Source organism: Quercus suber, unplaced genomic scaffold (genome assembly GCF_002906115.3).
Source record: "Quercus suber isolate HL8 unplaced genomic scaffold, Cork oak 2.0 scaffold_304, whole genome shotgun sequence".
NCBI classification, from domain to species: Eukaryota; Viridiplantae; Streptophyta; class Magnoliopsida; order Fagales; family Fagaceae; genus Quercus; species Quercus suber.
This window is the reverse complement of record NW_027069760.1, coordinates 375,981-390,892: the sequence shown is the minus strand read 5'-3', so window position 1 is coordinate 390,892 and position 14,912 is coordinate 375,981. Positions and strand designations below refer to the sequence as shown.

Sequence of the window (14,912 nt, the reverse complement as noted above, 5' to 3'; positions counted from 1 at the left end):
GACTCATGTTTGATCTCTGAAATGCAACCAGAGACAATATGGTTATCCATTTTCTGTGAAAATTCTAATGTGCAATATATGCATGGTTGTTGAAAACTAAAAATTTGATTTTGACTAGGATACCTGTTAATGCATCATTGTATGGTATCTTGTGAAGAATTCAATATCAATTTTTTTTAATTAGAATTTTGCCTGGTGGATTTGGTTGATTCTGTCATGGCATATAATATTTTAACTGTAAAGTTTTGGAATATATACATCTCCACTTTAACTTACTCTTGTACAGCCAGTACTCCTTGTAGTTTTGCGATCAATTAAACTTTGACAGCATTGTCTTTTTCCCCAAAATAAGTCTCAATCTATCACCATGTCCTCTCTTCATTTTTTCTCTTTTACATTTTCCCAATTACCATATCATCATCTTGGTAGACATGCTTGTATATTGGCTTACCTGCAAACATATAACTATAAATCTAGTTCCATATGTTGAGCAGTGAGCACCAATACAGAACGTGCAAATTGCCTAGAATGTCGTTCAACTTTGCCCTTGAATAGGTTAACTTCTATCCAAAAATTTGAAACCTAACTGCAGTGCATTCTTGGTAAATTCTCGTTTTTGTTGTTTTATGTTGCAGGCATTCAATAATGTTTTGAATAAACACGTGGGAGTAAACTTGGACGGACCTAAACCAGGGTTTTAAGGACAGTTTGGAACAACTGGTCCCTGCAGTATCTCTATAGTGAAGAGTACTCATTCATGTTCACAGCAGAAACTTTTGCCCCAGTCAGTGCTTTCATGTCAGCCATCCACAATTTTGTATATTAGGAATAGTTACTTTGAACAGTGTTGTGTATATCACTATATCACTGTTTCATGCAACAGTTCTATGCAATGCCCCTTTCACATATAATGAGACTCATGGATGTAGGTCCCATACATAAGAGGACCATTACATATACATGTTACCATAATTTCTGGAAAAAACTTAGGTGCTTTGGGAGCAATGTCGTTCCTCAAATATTTTGACAAAATTTCTCGGCATTCCATTCTACAAATAAACCATTTTTCTGCTTTTTTAAAGGTTGCATTTGTTTTTGTGCTTTCGAAATCTGTGGTTCTATGAGTGGCAGTTTTATGTATTATAGTTCAAGTACATTTCGTATGTTATTTAGGTGTTGATGGCAGCATTATGATCGCAGATGGGAAAGTGCAACTTTGTTTTCATTGATTTTTGGATGCATATGCTACTTCGGAAGGTTAGTTTTGCTTTCTTCCCATTCTCTTAGTCTATCAATTTCTTCTGTAAGTTGAGATATTTACCTAAGAACTAATTCAAATCAGACGTGGTTTATTATTGAGCTAACACAAATTAAATTTTAGATTTCAAAGAAAGAGCGAGATTTGAGTTTAGAGAAAAGTAGCAGGTTCAAAAAAAGAGAAAATCAGATCTCTGTTCTGTATTAGAAGTAAAATTCTTATTACAACTCAAAACTGATTACAAAATGGCTAGGACTTGTCTATTTATACACTCATGTAACCATTAATTGGTTATGCAACCCTCATACCCTGGTTGCTTAACCAAGTTATAGCCTCTTAACAGTTAACAAACATCTAGCAAACAACTAATGGACAGCATGCAGCTAACAGCAGCAAATAATTAACAACAACAATTAGACAACTTGGCAAGACAGAAGGTTTTAGAATCGTGAATTGTCCATACTTCTACATTAGAAATTACCCCTATAGAAGAAACTTGTCCATAAATTTGGACAGTGTCATAGAAATCTTCCTCAGCTGCATGGTAAGGTAGTAAGGGCTTCACATTGAAGACATATGAAATGTTGAAGTGGAGTGAAAGCTGCACTTGGTAGTTGGTAAGCATTGTCATTGACTCTGCTCAAGACCTTGCAATGACCTACTTTTCTAAGATCTAGCAGGTTGTCTTTATTGACTAAAAAGTAAAAACCACCTACAGGAGGTCTCCTTCCTTGAAGAGATGCTTCTTTCAATGAACATCAGCTGCTGACTTGTACTTTGCATTGGACACTTCATTCTTGGATTTCACTTGGGCAAAAACACTCTTCATAAAATCTGCCATGTCTATAGCCTTGTTGTTTGTCTTCTTTAGGAGGTGGCAAATGGATTTACTATGTACAAGCTAGGATTATATGATATTTATATCCCAGCTTAAGGGCCTTTTTGGATTGAGGGAGGAGGGAGGGGGTGTGGAGGGGAGTAGAGTAGAGTTGGCCAGAAATAGGCTAATTTCCAACCAAATCTACTCTACTCACCCTACCTCCCCTTCAATCCAAACAGGCCATAAGATTTTTCTAAGGAGGTTTACATACTAAGGGTAAAGGGTAAACGTGTAATAATGTACTAAGTTTATTAGTATAACTTCTAAGCATATGTGTTAGGGTAAATTAAAAATCCCTAAACACTTTTCCCATACACAACACTACCTTTCATCCATGCTAAAATTTTAATTGTGTATATAAATCATTCAGTCCAACAGAAACATTCCTTTAGTTGGTGATGTAGAGCAGTAGCTCCAATGGTAGACTGATATAGTATCTTTTAAGATTTTAAAACCTCATCATTAAACTACCAATAAATTGAACCTGTTAACCAGAGCTTCTGTAAGGAAATTTAAACCTCTTTTAACGTTCTTTTCTTTGAGGCTTGAAATTGACTGTTAGCTAATCTTCAATTGTAGCCAGCACTTTATTGGTGCCATTAATGGAGTTCTTGTATCTGGAATCATCATTTCTTTTGCAGCTCTTGTGGTAATTCTCTCTCTTTCTAATATGCTTTTATATGATACTGCACCCTTTTTGTGATGTGGGAGTTTTTACTAAGAAGACAAGTTCCAAAATCATGCTTTAACTAATTATATACTTAATTTGGGTAATTCAAGATTAACAGTTATTCATTAAGAATTTGAAACAGGGCAATATTATGAATTCTTAGAATAATTCCCTCTTCTAATGACTTGGAAATTTTTCTAAATAATTTCATTTGAATTTGTTTATTAGATCCTTGACAAAATATGATAGGCTCATTCAAATTCCAAAGGACAACCAAAAGGGCAAGTCAATTTAAAAAATAAAAATAAAAATCACTTGATCCAGTGAATTAGAGGATGTTGAAGATGATTTAGATGTCCATCATCATCTATCTATCAGCATATATGCATGCATGAACTTTAGGACCAAAAAATATTAAAGTTAGAATAAGGGACATAAAAAAATATCTTTTGCCTAGTTGCTCACATCCATTTACTTGTTCGGTCTTCTATGTATCTACCATAATTTCTATGCATAGATACATATTAATGATGTATTTTGGTGGTGAGTTTACTTTTGTGCATATTTCACTAAGCAGGAAATAAATTTTTTTGTCAGGCTGTTGCAAATGGAGACCTGCAGTGGGATGCACTTCTGAAAGCCAACTTTAAAGCGGTTCCTATGAGCATACACATAATTGCACTTTCATTTGTTTACCAGGTAACATCACCAAACCTCCTCTCAAAAAAAAAAAAAAAATCACCAAACCTACAGTAATTCAACACTGAAGCAGTTTTGACATTTCATATCTATTTTTTTCAGAATGTAGTACCTGTTATTTGTACGGATCTTGAAGGAAACCTTTCAAAAGTAAGGTGATAAATCTTATCGTCACTGTTTTGCTTGATATTAAAATTAACATAGTCTGATGTCATACATTCTAAATAAAAAGTTCATTATAATTGTAACATGACAATATAGCACACATTTTCTTTGTACTATTTTGAACATTTGTAGATGTGGTTTGTTTAGATGATGCATTTAAAATATTAACATGTTAGCTCAGAAATCCTCCTTGTCATTATATTTCAGAGAATTATATTAAAAATCATTGCAAGACAGAAATGATGGGGATATCACCTGTTAGTAAATCATCGAATAATGTACATGTGAGAGATTGTATACCCGAACAAAAAGGACAACCTTGTCATATAAAATTTGTAAGGTTACTCATTAATTTAAATTTAAAAGAATTTCTATTGACTAGTACATTTTCTTCAATATTCTTCTATGCCACTGATTACAATAATGGACCACTGTAGTCCCAATGTCCATGTCTTTTCTGTACTATTCTTGGATTGAAGAATGGATTATTATTATTTTTTTTTTCTACACCACATCTCTCTTTTAGTTCAAGAGATGGAGAATTCTCTATTAAACTTAGGAAGTCTGGATTATTTTCAAATTTAGTAATAAATTGAAATATCATAGAGCATAAGCTGCCAGACACCATTCTACAAAGATGAATGTTATAATACATGTATAACAGGGAAGAGGCTTAAAACTTCAGCATATTAAGTGGGTTGTTTTAAATCAGGATATGTCAGAGAAGAGAAGAAATAATTTCAAATTTTACTAATCCTTTCATAAATGAACTTGAACTTATGATTTGTACGGCACTTAGTTATAGATAATTGGACATGGAAGCACTTGGGGACGTGCCTCATTTCAACCTTTGTCTGACAATTTTTTTAGTGGACAGAAGTTTGAGGGTCTAATTCATTCTTGTCAAGAAATGTGTGCATAACTGTTTTCCTGTTCATGAATCTTCTGCATGCAAAGAAACACTCTAAGCAGGGATAAATATATGGCTAATATAATGAATTCACAAATGCACACATACCTTTGTCCCTGTGTCTAGATTTTCGGAAGTCACAGTGTTTTTATCAAAACACAATGTTCTTGTTGGCCTCCTCAAGTAAGAGGCTGAGCTTGTTTTATCAACCGTTCATGCATGCTAAACAGAAACCTGCAAATGTAGATATCCATATGTTAGTGGGTAGTTGTGTCAAGTTTTTAACTTCAAAATGTAGATTTCTGGACCAGCATTTCCTAAGAAGAATGAAACATTTATTTTATGTGCAAAGACTATAGCTTGTCTCTTTTTTCTTTTCTTTTTTTGTTCTTTTTCTTTTTATTTAACAATTATTCAAAATGATGGGTGATGTAAAATAAAGATCTAATTCCAAATATCTTGCGACATCCTTTAAATAGAAAATACCATCTTTTAGGCTGGTGTAGGGAACAAAAATAATTTTTCTCAAGTAAGAAAAAGGTTAGGACTATTGGGCTAAAATGCTGGCCAGAAGCTAAAACACATCTGGTATATAGAAAGAGACCAGCATTAGACTAAGATCCCTTGGCATCTCTCCCAGTTTTTAAACATCACACAAAGAGAATATGCATTACACATCAAATGCTATCCGTTGGTTCATTATCAGCTTCAGATATGTCAATGCAAGCCTTTCTGTGTGTGCTGGGTGAGTAAGAATGTTTGAGGACCAGGTCAAATTGGGGGCTAGTATTACTTGGATTTAGGATTAAATCCACAAAAATTGTCCCACCCTAACACATAAACCCACAAAGGAATCTCACGCATATATAGCCCACCTGACCGGCTATAGGGTCAACACAAGGAGAGGGAGAGCCCAAATATTCCTGTCTTAAAGACTTCAAATTTGACAGTAATGTTTCAGCTCTCTAAGTAACCTTAAATGTATGCTGCCTTCAAACTAGCTTTTCGCTGATCTTGTAATATTTTACCCACTTGTCTGATACATTGTTTGCTTCAAAGGGACAAGATCTTAGGTACCTTTTCTTTATTGTCTTGAGCACTGCCATAGTGATAATGCAGTAGTAAAAGGCCATAGGTCTTAATTTGCAGGGAAGTGTAACCCGGACCTTTCAACTTGCCATACCCATGTAGACTCAAGTTGACAAGGGTAAGCTCCAAAAGGTGGAAGATCTGTGCAAAACAGACAAATCCGACGGTCAGATGTGTACCCTCATGCTGCATCTGAAATTTAGAATGCCCATCAATATATGTACATGTGAAGTGTGGAAAGAACTAACTGTAGTCTCTTCTTTTATTCTTGACTTCCTCATTTGCTTTAACACATGATTTTTATTAGTTAGCCATAATTCGAAGAGGGTGTCATTTATAAATGAGATTTAACTGTCTCTCAATTCTTTCCTGTCTGATGAGTTATGCTCTAGATAGTGTTTGTTTTATCTATTTTGACATGCCTATTAAAGAATTTGTATGTTTAACATCAACTTGTTATTTTGCAGGACTGCCATAGTTCTAGGCACAGCAATACCGCTTTTTTTATTTCTTGTCTGGAATGCTGTTATTCTGGGAAGCATTTCAAATAATGCCATGGGCTCAGGTAATATCATGAACCCATTGCAGCAATTGCAATCTACCAACGGAGTTGTTGGAGTAAGTAAAGCATGGAACATTTTTAATTTTCAAGTCAGAATTTAAAATGATGTGCAATTCAAAGTGATGATATCCCTTCTTTTTCTTTTTTCTGGTTTCATTTATATAATCTGCAGCCTATTATTCTAGTGTTCTCACTTCTTGCAACTGCTACATCGTATATTGGATTTGTTTTGGGTCTGGCTGAATTTCTTTCAGACTGTAAGTGCCCTTTACATCCCTTTTGATTAAACTAAGATCATGTCCATTTCTAGATAGCAAGTATTATTGGCATATTGCTTCCGAACTCTGTCTATGCGTCACTGAACCTGAATTCAGTGACAATGAAACCACTGGCATTAGAAGCCACTTGGCTTTGCCATTAATCAAAATATTATTAGAGGTAGAGTTATCACTGACCGTGTTGGTTTCTATCTTTCTATTTGAGTTAAAGATAGAATATAGGATCCATATTTGGATTCTTAAAGATCTTACTATTTTTAATTTGGTGAATGTTCAGTGCTGAAACTCCCAACGAGGGAGAGCCGGCCTCTACCATACCTCTTGACTTTGATTCCTCCACTGGCACTATCTTTGCTGGACCCGGAAATATTTTTCAAAGCCTTGGATTTTGCTGGAACATATGGAGGTTCTTAAGTACTTCTATGTTTTATACTGTTTCTCTTGTTGGCCACTATAATAAATTTCTTCTAATTTAACATAATGTTGAGTAGGAAGATGCTTGTACGAGCTGTGGCTTACACCTTGCAAAATAGCTACAAGATGATTATCCCTTTCAAACTATAGCAATCCTTTTAAAAATCCATGATGTTATGTTTTTGAGTAATTGCTTCTGTATGTTTAGTTGACTCAAATGGTCCAGGGGCCACCCATCCCAAAAACTAAGGCAAAAATAATAAAATGATAATAATAAAAAGCCAATAAAAGGGAATTTTCAATTTGGGTTCTATTTTTTTAATTTATGCATTATAAATTTTAATTTTACCTAATATGGCTGGGATGTTCCCTGTTTCATGTTTTTGTTAGTATTGGTACTGTTTGGAGTTCTCCCTGCAGCAATGTCCCGGTCAGAAAGGTACTCAAATTCATCCCCACCTATGAAATTGCCACAACTGGTTCCAGGAGGAAGGGTAACTGTTTCACTCATCATTGGAGGGGCAGGATGTATTGTTTTGTCAGAAATACTTAGAACTTTGGGCGCCCCTAGTATCAAGAATGAGAATAATTTTGTTGGATATGATCATTGGAAGCCCTGAAAAGCCTATACTTAGAGTTAGTTATGTCCAATTTGATTATCATTCACTTCTATTTTTTCCAAAAGCAAATGTGAGCCTTGCACCATATTCTCTGGCCTGGTCTACACCCTGTCTTGTATATTTTGCTACCTTTTCTGACATTGACATGGTGAGATTAATATAGCGTAGGTAACCAAAGAGCTTCCCTTTTTCATATGATAAAACTTTTAGATGCTGCATTTAGTGTTATTGACAGAGCATAACAAGAATTAAAAACACACACACATACACAAAAGAGATTTCCAAGCAATTATTTGGAAAATAAGACTTAAACATATTTTCATAATCCGAGTAACATATAACGTAGAAACCAACATGTTTAAGTAGCTTCTCAATACAGAAACTGTCCAAAAAGTTGCTACAAATTGTGCAAGCAATTATCCAAGTTGTCCTAACAACTGTGTATCACACTATACAAAAGTTGGTCCAATATGCTCTAGCAAAAACCGTCCAAAATACCTCAAAATTTTGTATCATCCTTTGATGTGGCATAGTCCTACATAATTGTATATTATATATCATAATCTTAGGAAAAGTAATATATAAAAGCACATGTTAAAGTTTTAAACTATAGAAATTAGAAAGTACTTGATTCAATTGTGTAGAGCCAACATGGGATAATCACAAGACACCTCAGGTGGAAAAAATGATGTTTGAGCACCTCTTAGGAAAAAAAAAAGGAATAGAATCAAAGGGTTAAAATCAACAGTAAAACTAATTAGGAAAAAAAATATTTCAAATAATAGAATTGAACTAACCATTCACCATTGAACTAGGTTGTAGAACTTGAGAAGTGGTTGCACCTTTGACTTCTTTCCTTTTCCTCTTTTTCAGCTGATTTTTTATTCTAGCATTGGCTATCCCTTTCTTTCTCACAAGTGTTTGATCTATAATTTTAAAACCTTTTTCATAAAAGGTTTGAAAGTTTTAAAATTTATAGTTGATAGTTGAAGAGGGTAACAAATTAAAACTTATAATTTTCAAAATACTAAATTAATCCCTAAAGTTTAAAAAATAAAAAGATAAAATCTTATAATCTCAAATGTAAAAATTAAACTTCAACTCATATAAGTGAAATAACATTGTGTTTTAGACTTAATAGTACTAAGTGTTTTACCTTTGAAACTATACCTTTCAATTTGTTACTTTTTGAAAGTTTAGGGTTTAGTTACTTACACCTTTTAAAATGTAATTTTTTCCAAACTATTTTTTATTTAAATCAAACACAATTTTTAGCTTAGGAAAAAAAAAAGTCTTTTTTGAGTGAAAAATTAGAAAAATATATAAAATAAGTTTTAAAAACTAAACATACCACAGCCAAAAAAAAAAAAAAACCTTAAAGTGTTGAATGCCTTGAAATGAATAGAATTGAATAAAGATTTATTCTCATTTTTTTTATTCTTTTCTTATAATTTAATAAGGACAAAGTTTTTTTTTTTTAATTATATGTGAATTTTGACAAATTAATTATTGAATTACATTTTTTTTCTCATATCTTTTATGTTTGTAAAATTTTTTTAAAATCAAAGGTCAATAGTTATGTTATCCGCAAATGTTTAAATTTATATTTTTTTATTCTATAAAATTATGTATAAAAAATAAGTTTATGAATCGAATATTAAATAATATCCAATTTGAACAAAATTTATCGTGCGTGTTAAAAACATAAAGAATATACAATCCAATAGTTAGATTTAAAAATATGTAATAATGTTTTTTTTTTTTGTAATGATTATTGGTAACTTGGAGCCAAATTTTATCCATTTAATAAGGTCAAAGTTTTAGTTGAGGGGAGTAAGTTATACCATTGAACGGCAAATTCTTAACTCGCTTTTAAGGTGTACTAAAGAGAACTTTATTTTTTATATAGGATATTATCTTCTTTATATATTAAGAAAATTCACAAAATTAATTATGACTTCATAAAATGTTAAAAATACTTCTAAAATTGTAATTCAACAAAATTAAAAAAAAAAAACTATTAGATAAACTTTATAAAAAAAAATTAGTACACTCTCTATTTGAATATATCTTATGCACGTTTAATACATTTAAAAAAAAAAAAAACTAACACACACTAAACTCAACAGTTTATTCCTTTTCAAATTCTAAATTTAAGTTTCTTAAAAATTCATTCCGTATAATTTTACTAACAATAAATAAATTCAAATTGAAAAATTATATTAAATTAAAAATAATAAAAAAGAGTCTCATTGCACATGTAAAGCGCATATGATGAGACTAATTTTATTTAATAGTTTATATATATTTTATAATCATCAATGAACCGTTGAAATTAAATTATATAGGTATGGTATATAAAAATAAATATGTATATATTATACATCCAATTATTAACTTTGTATAGTTATAGAAACAAAAAAAAAACTGGGGAGTTATTCAAAAATAATAATTAACGTCGGATAAAAAATTAACTTGGGAATTGGGATTAAATACATGACAGAAAATGATGGCTTTTTCCCCAAAAAAAAAAAAAAAAAAAAGATGAAAGAAAATGATGGTTTTTTCCATTTCATTTATATTTTATGTACGTAACGATAAGTTCATGAAAAATATAAACACAATAGCAAGGCTAAAAACACTTGGCAAAAAAGGCAAAAATACACACACACACATATATATATATATATAAATGATTTCTTAATTAAAAGATCAAGATAAGTGTAACACAAGTCGTAGCAAAATCAATGATTGATGAAGGTTCATCAGGGGCTCGCAAAAAGAGGGTAAAAAAATTAGTATAAGCAAAGAATCTGAACATGTATTCAATTAATATTTCGATCACTTTTGACTGACATCACTATCAAACAGTGCTTTCTGCTGACTCTTATCACAACTCTCACAGCCTTTTCGGTGTTCATCTTTGCTTGACCCCCAAGCCAAAGGAAAATGCTGAATCGTTGAAAATAACACAACTTTACGTGACCCCAAATCAAAGAAAAATGCTGGAATTGTTGAAAATCGCATAACTTTACGTGATTCCCAAGCTAAAGAAAAATGCTGGATTATTGAAAATGACACAACTTTACCTGTAACAAAATTGTGTCATTTTGGTAGTCCTAACATAACTCCCAAATCAAAACAAAAATACCACTTTTTTTTTTTTACTAACATATCTATGTGATAAACTGTGGGTGTTGTAAAAAATAAAAAATTGATGAATTTATGTGATATTAATTATAATTAGAGTTCCCATTTGGCCTTTGAGCAATTTCTTGTGAGTTCTTTTATTATCCTCTTAGGTAATACGTAGTTTTCTTTGTGTATCTCTATGACTCTATGTTAGTTGTTTCTTTTTATGATCATCTAGTATATAGAGATTTCTTTTTGTGATTATTATATTTTTGATATCTTTTGCTTAAGATATTAATTTTTTTTTCCGGATAATTAATATTCTGTTAAAGATGCTTTTTTTTTTTTTTTAATCTGTTTGATGTCTTTTTTTTTCTTTTGTGATTGATATGTTTGTTGCCTATTCACTCATGTTTTGGTCTGTGAAGTAACAAGTTGTTTCTTTTTATATGCATAAACATGTTTGTGTTTTTTGTTTTTTTAAATATTAATTCTTCTAAATGGATATGTTGTTGTAATCTTTGCCTGATATTTTTTGTTTTTAAAATTAATTCATGAAGGTTTATCATTTATGGGCCCGCAATAAGAGGGGGAAAAAAAGTCCATTGGCACAAATAAAAACTCCACCGATAATTTGTTACTAAGAGATTAAAAAAGTATTGTTACTGTGAAATAATACTTGGTGTGAAAAAATAAAATTCATTTTTATTTTAATGAAAATGCTAAGGAGTGAATCTGTTATTGGGAGATTAAAAAAGTAATGTTACTGTGAAATGACACTTGGAGTGAAAAAATAAAATTCCTTTTTATTTTCAATAGAAATATAATTTTTCTATTTTATATACTTATTTTTTAAAACATTTTATATTACATTGGTATTGTTATTTAAATAATAATTTTCAGTGTTTAAACACTATAATTATTTTTATAATATTTTTTAACTCACATGTATTTCTACTATATTTCATTAAAATATTAAAAAAAATTTAATTGTGCCTCTTTCTTCACATACAACCATCATCATCCACTTTTTTTATTCATCCTTAAGATACATAAAAAATGGATAAACAAAGAAATGCAAAATGAATAGTATCAATGTGAATTTACACAGTTACTATAGTAAACTTATAAATTTACACAATTATACATGAATTTATATGAGCCATTTTAGGTAAAACTATGAAATTCTACCCATTTTTCTCTTTACACGGATGGAATTGCTCTTCAAGTAAACTTCTTAACTTGACTATTGTGACTATACATTACTTAAAGAATGATAAGTACAACTCCGGTTTAGCTAGGTATGATGTAAATTAAGACAATTAATTAAGAATTTTAACCAATTACTATTAAAAAAAAAAGTTATCACCAAAATTACCAAGTTAAAATCAATCATCAATATATATATATATATAAGCAGAGACCTCATGCGGAAAAGCATGAAGTTTTGTCATGTGGCACACTCTATAAAGAGAATTGAAATACTCTTAAGTCATATCAAAAATAAGAACAAATTTAAAAATAGAGACTCTTTATTTCATTTGGTTTCATGTTTCAAGACTACTTTTTGTTACATTTTTTATTCAATGTTTCAAAACTTTTCTTCTCTCTCACACAAAAAACTCTTTGCATTCCCATTCACCATTTCCACTTTTACTTCTTTATATACACATGCCTATAACCCTTTATGCTATCCCATCTCAAATACACTAAAACAAAAAACGATATCATTTACTTACTGTTAGACACCTATGTTAGTATTGTACAAGGCCTGTTAGTATAACAATAAGTAATTGTACTCATTAAATACACTACATTCTATTGTAACAATAATAGGGCAGTTAGTTAGCAAGGCAGGGAGTTAGTTAGAAGTGTGGTTGGTTATAAGATGTATATAGGCCTTCCACGGATGGTATTGGGCATGAATTGAGATTGTTGATTTCTTTACCTAGCTTTCCTGTCTCTCTCTTTCTCTATCTCTCTCTCTCTCTCTCTTTCATTTTTGCTATGGAGGCCTAGGTTCCCTCAAAGTAACCTACAAAACTTCTAAATCATCTAAATCCTAACACTTTCAACCTTTCAATGACACCTACGTAACTCCGACATTGTCGTACCATTTAATTCTAACTTGTATGAGTAGGCTATGACAAAGGAAGGGAGCTTGCGTTTTTTATTCAGTGATGGTAACTTACGATTTGAGGTTGAAGTCCGACATTTTGGATTTTGTGAAGGTTGTAATTCGTTTTGAGTCTTTGGGTGTTTGGGATTTTAGTTTGGGAACATAAATGTATTTTGTTTTAGAACTAACTAGGTGCAATGTGAATCCATTTGGGTGCTAAGCACTACTGTCCTGACCCTGTTTTATTGCATGTTGGCATTCTCCCATCTGAGGTCCAATTCCAAAATAAGTAAAAACACAGCATGAGTTTTTAATAGTACCTTTGAAATTAGGAGATTAGTGATACTGATACACACGCAAAAGCTAACAACTATTTTAAAGTGTCTACGGTTTGAAAATAGGATTTTGCTAATGTGTGGGCACAAAATAATTAATTATTTAAAAAAAAAAAAAATTGTGAGCGTGAAACACAGGCTGAGTTATCTATATATGACTATACGTGACAATATTGTCAAGCCATGTAGAATGACTTTTTCGTGTTCAGACTGACTTGGACGAGAGAGAGAGAGAGAGAGAGAGAGAGAGAGAGAGAGAGAGAGAGAGAGAAATTTTTGTGCAGGAATTTTGTGGTCATGTGGTAGATGGTTGTCCTAAAGGCTAAAAGGCCAGTCCATTTCACAATGCCTGCCCTAGTCCAAATCAAAGAGTGGGCGGATTTGGAGGGCTAGGACTTGCTTGTTTAGGGTATGTTACAAATACTTGTCATTAAAGAAAGAACAAAAAAAGAAAAGAAAGAAAAGAAAAGTGTGTCTAAATCACGACTCTTAATTGGAATATGCTTTGTGCATGCAAGAATTCTTTTATGAGTTTTATTAACATATGCCCTCATGTTCACACAATAAAATCCTAACAGCTATATCTTTGATATTAGCATGGTTTATTGTACAATGTACCCTAGTAGGATATAAACAAGAGTTCTAAGAGTTTGGATTAAGTGTACATCGGCTTTACAACGCAATTATTGTACAATGTACCCTAGTAGGATATATGCTTTGTCTTCTTTTTTTTTCTTTTTCTTTTCCTTTTTCCTTTTTCCATTTATAGTAAGAAATCTTTTTCTTTTACTTTTTCTATTTGCAGTAAAAGAAAATGATGAATAATAAAAATAAAGCAAAAGAGAAGAATAAAAAGGAGAGCCTAACACGTAATGAGATGAGAGAAAGAAGTACCAAAAGAAAAGAGTAGCAGCGAGCGGAGGAGACGGAGAGACGGAGTGAGATACTGAGATTCCGATTTGTATAAGCCAAGCCGGTCTTTGTCTTTCTTTTTCTTTTTCTTTTCCTTTTTCCTTTTTTCTATTTATAGTAAGAAATCTTTTTCTTTTACTTTTTCCATTTGCAGTAACTTCAAATGGTGTGTTTGAGTTGAAAAGTTGAGTCCCCACTCCACTGGGAGTGAGATACTGAGGCTGCGTTTGATTTGATGGAAATCGAATTTTGAGTGTAAAATGAATGCAGGGAAAAACGATTTCCCATAAGGAAATTAAAATCTGGACATTTGGGTGTGCAATGGAAAATAGTCTGAAAAACAATTTTCAATGTTTGGTTATACTCTGAAAATGTTATTTTCCTACAAATTTTTCACATTTTCTCAGCCATTTTCCTAGCTTCCAAACAAATTGTATATCAGAAAATCCACCATTACCCACATACCAACACCCACAGAAAATCCACCACCACCCATACACCAACACCCATAGAAAATCGACCACTATCCACACAAAACCCACCACCACACAACAAAAAAACCATCAAAACACCACCACCCACACCACCACAACAACAACAAAAAAATCAGAGATCAAAAAGAGAAAGATTGAGAGATTGAGGGAAAGAAAGATCGATCTTCAGCAGCGACGATCTTCACATTTTAAACTCACATTTTCACATTTTAAACAATATTACACACTTTTTTAACCATACGTATTTCAAAAAACTCCAAACAATAATTCTCAAACTACTTTACCAAACACCCCCTGAGATTCCAGTTGCTTGCAACTTGGATTTGGATTTGGTGCAATACCTAGGAATGGTTGAGATTGATAGTTGCAAAAAGC

The 14,912-nt window shown here is 31.8% G+C and overlaps 1 protein-coding gene across 1 annotated transcript; it reads left to right on the top strand.

Moving 5' to 3' along the window:
* The first annotated feature begins 5,267 nt into the window (after positions 1-5,267).
* LOC111999373 (uncharacterized) lies at positions 5,268-7,708 on the top strand. Its single transcript, XM_065782517.1, has 4 exons — positions 5,268-6,289; positions 6,406-6,490; positions 6,789-6,917; positions 7,316-7,708. The coding sequence occupies exons 1-4, from the start codon at positions 6,110-6,112 to the stop codon at positions 7,543-7,545; spliced, it is 624 nt and encodes a 207-aa protein (XP_065638589.1). The 5' UTR covers positions 5,268-6,109; the 3' UTR covers positions 7,546-7,708.
* The last annotated feature ends 7,204 nt before the right edge of the window (positions 7,709-14,912 follow it).

Coding starts and splice junctions, on each gene's coding strand:
- LOC111999373 (XM_065782517.1), top strand. CDS start 6,110: ATGTTTAACATCAACTTGTTATTTTGCAGGACTGCCATAGTTCTAGGC. Junction 6,290..6,405: donor CTACCAACGGAGTTGTTGGA/GTAAGTAAAGCA, acceptor TATAATCTGCAG/CCTATTATTCTAGTGTTCTC. Junction 6,491..6,788: donor GGCTGAATTTCTTTCAGACT/GTAAGTGCCCTT, acceptor GTGAATGTTCAG/TGCTGAAACTCCCAACGAGG.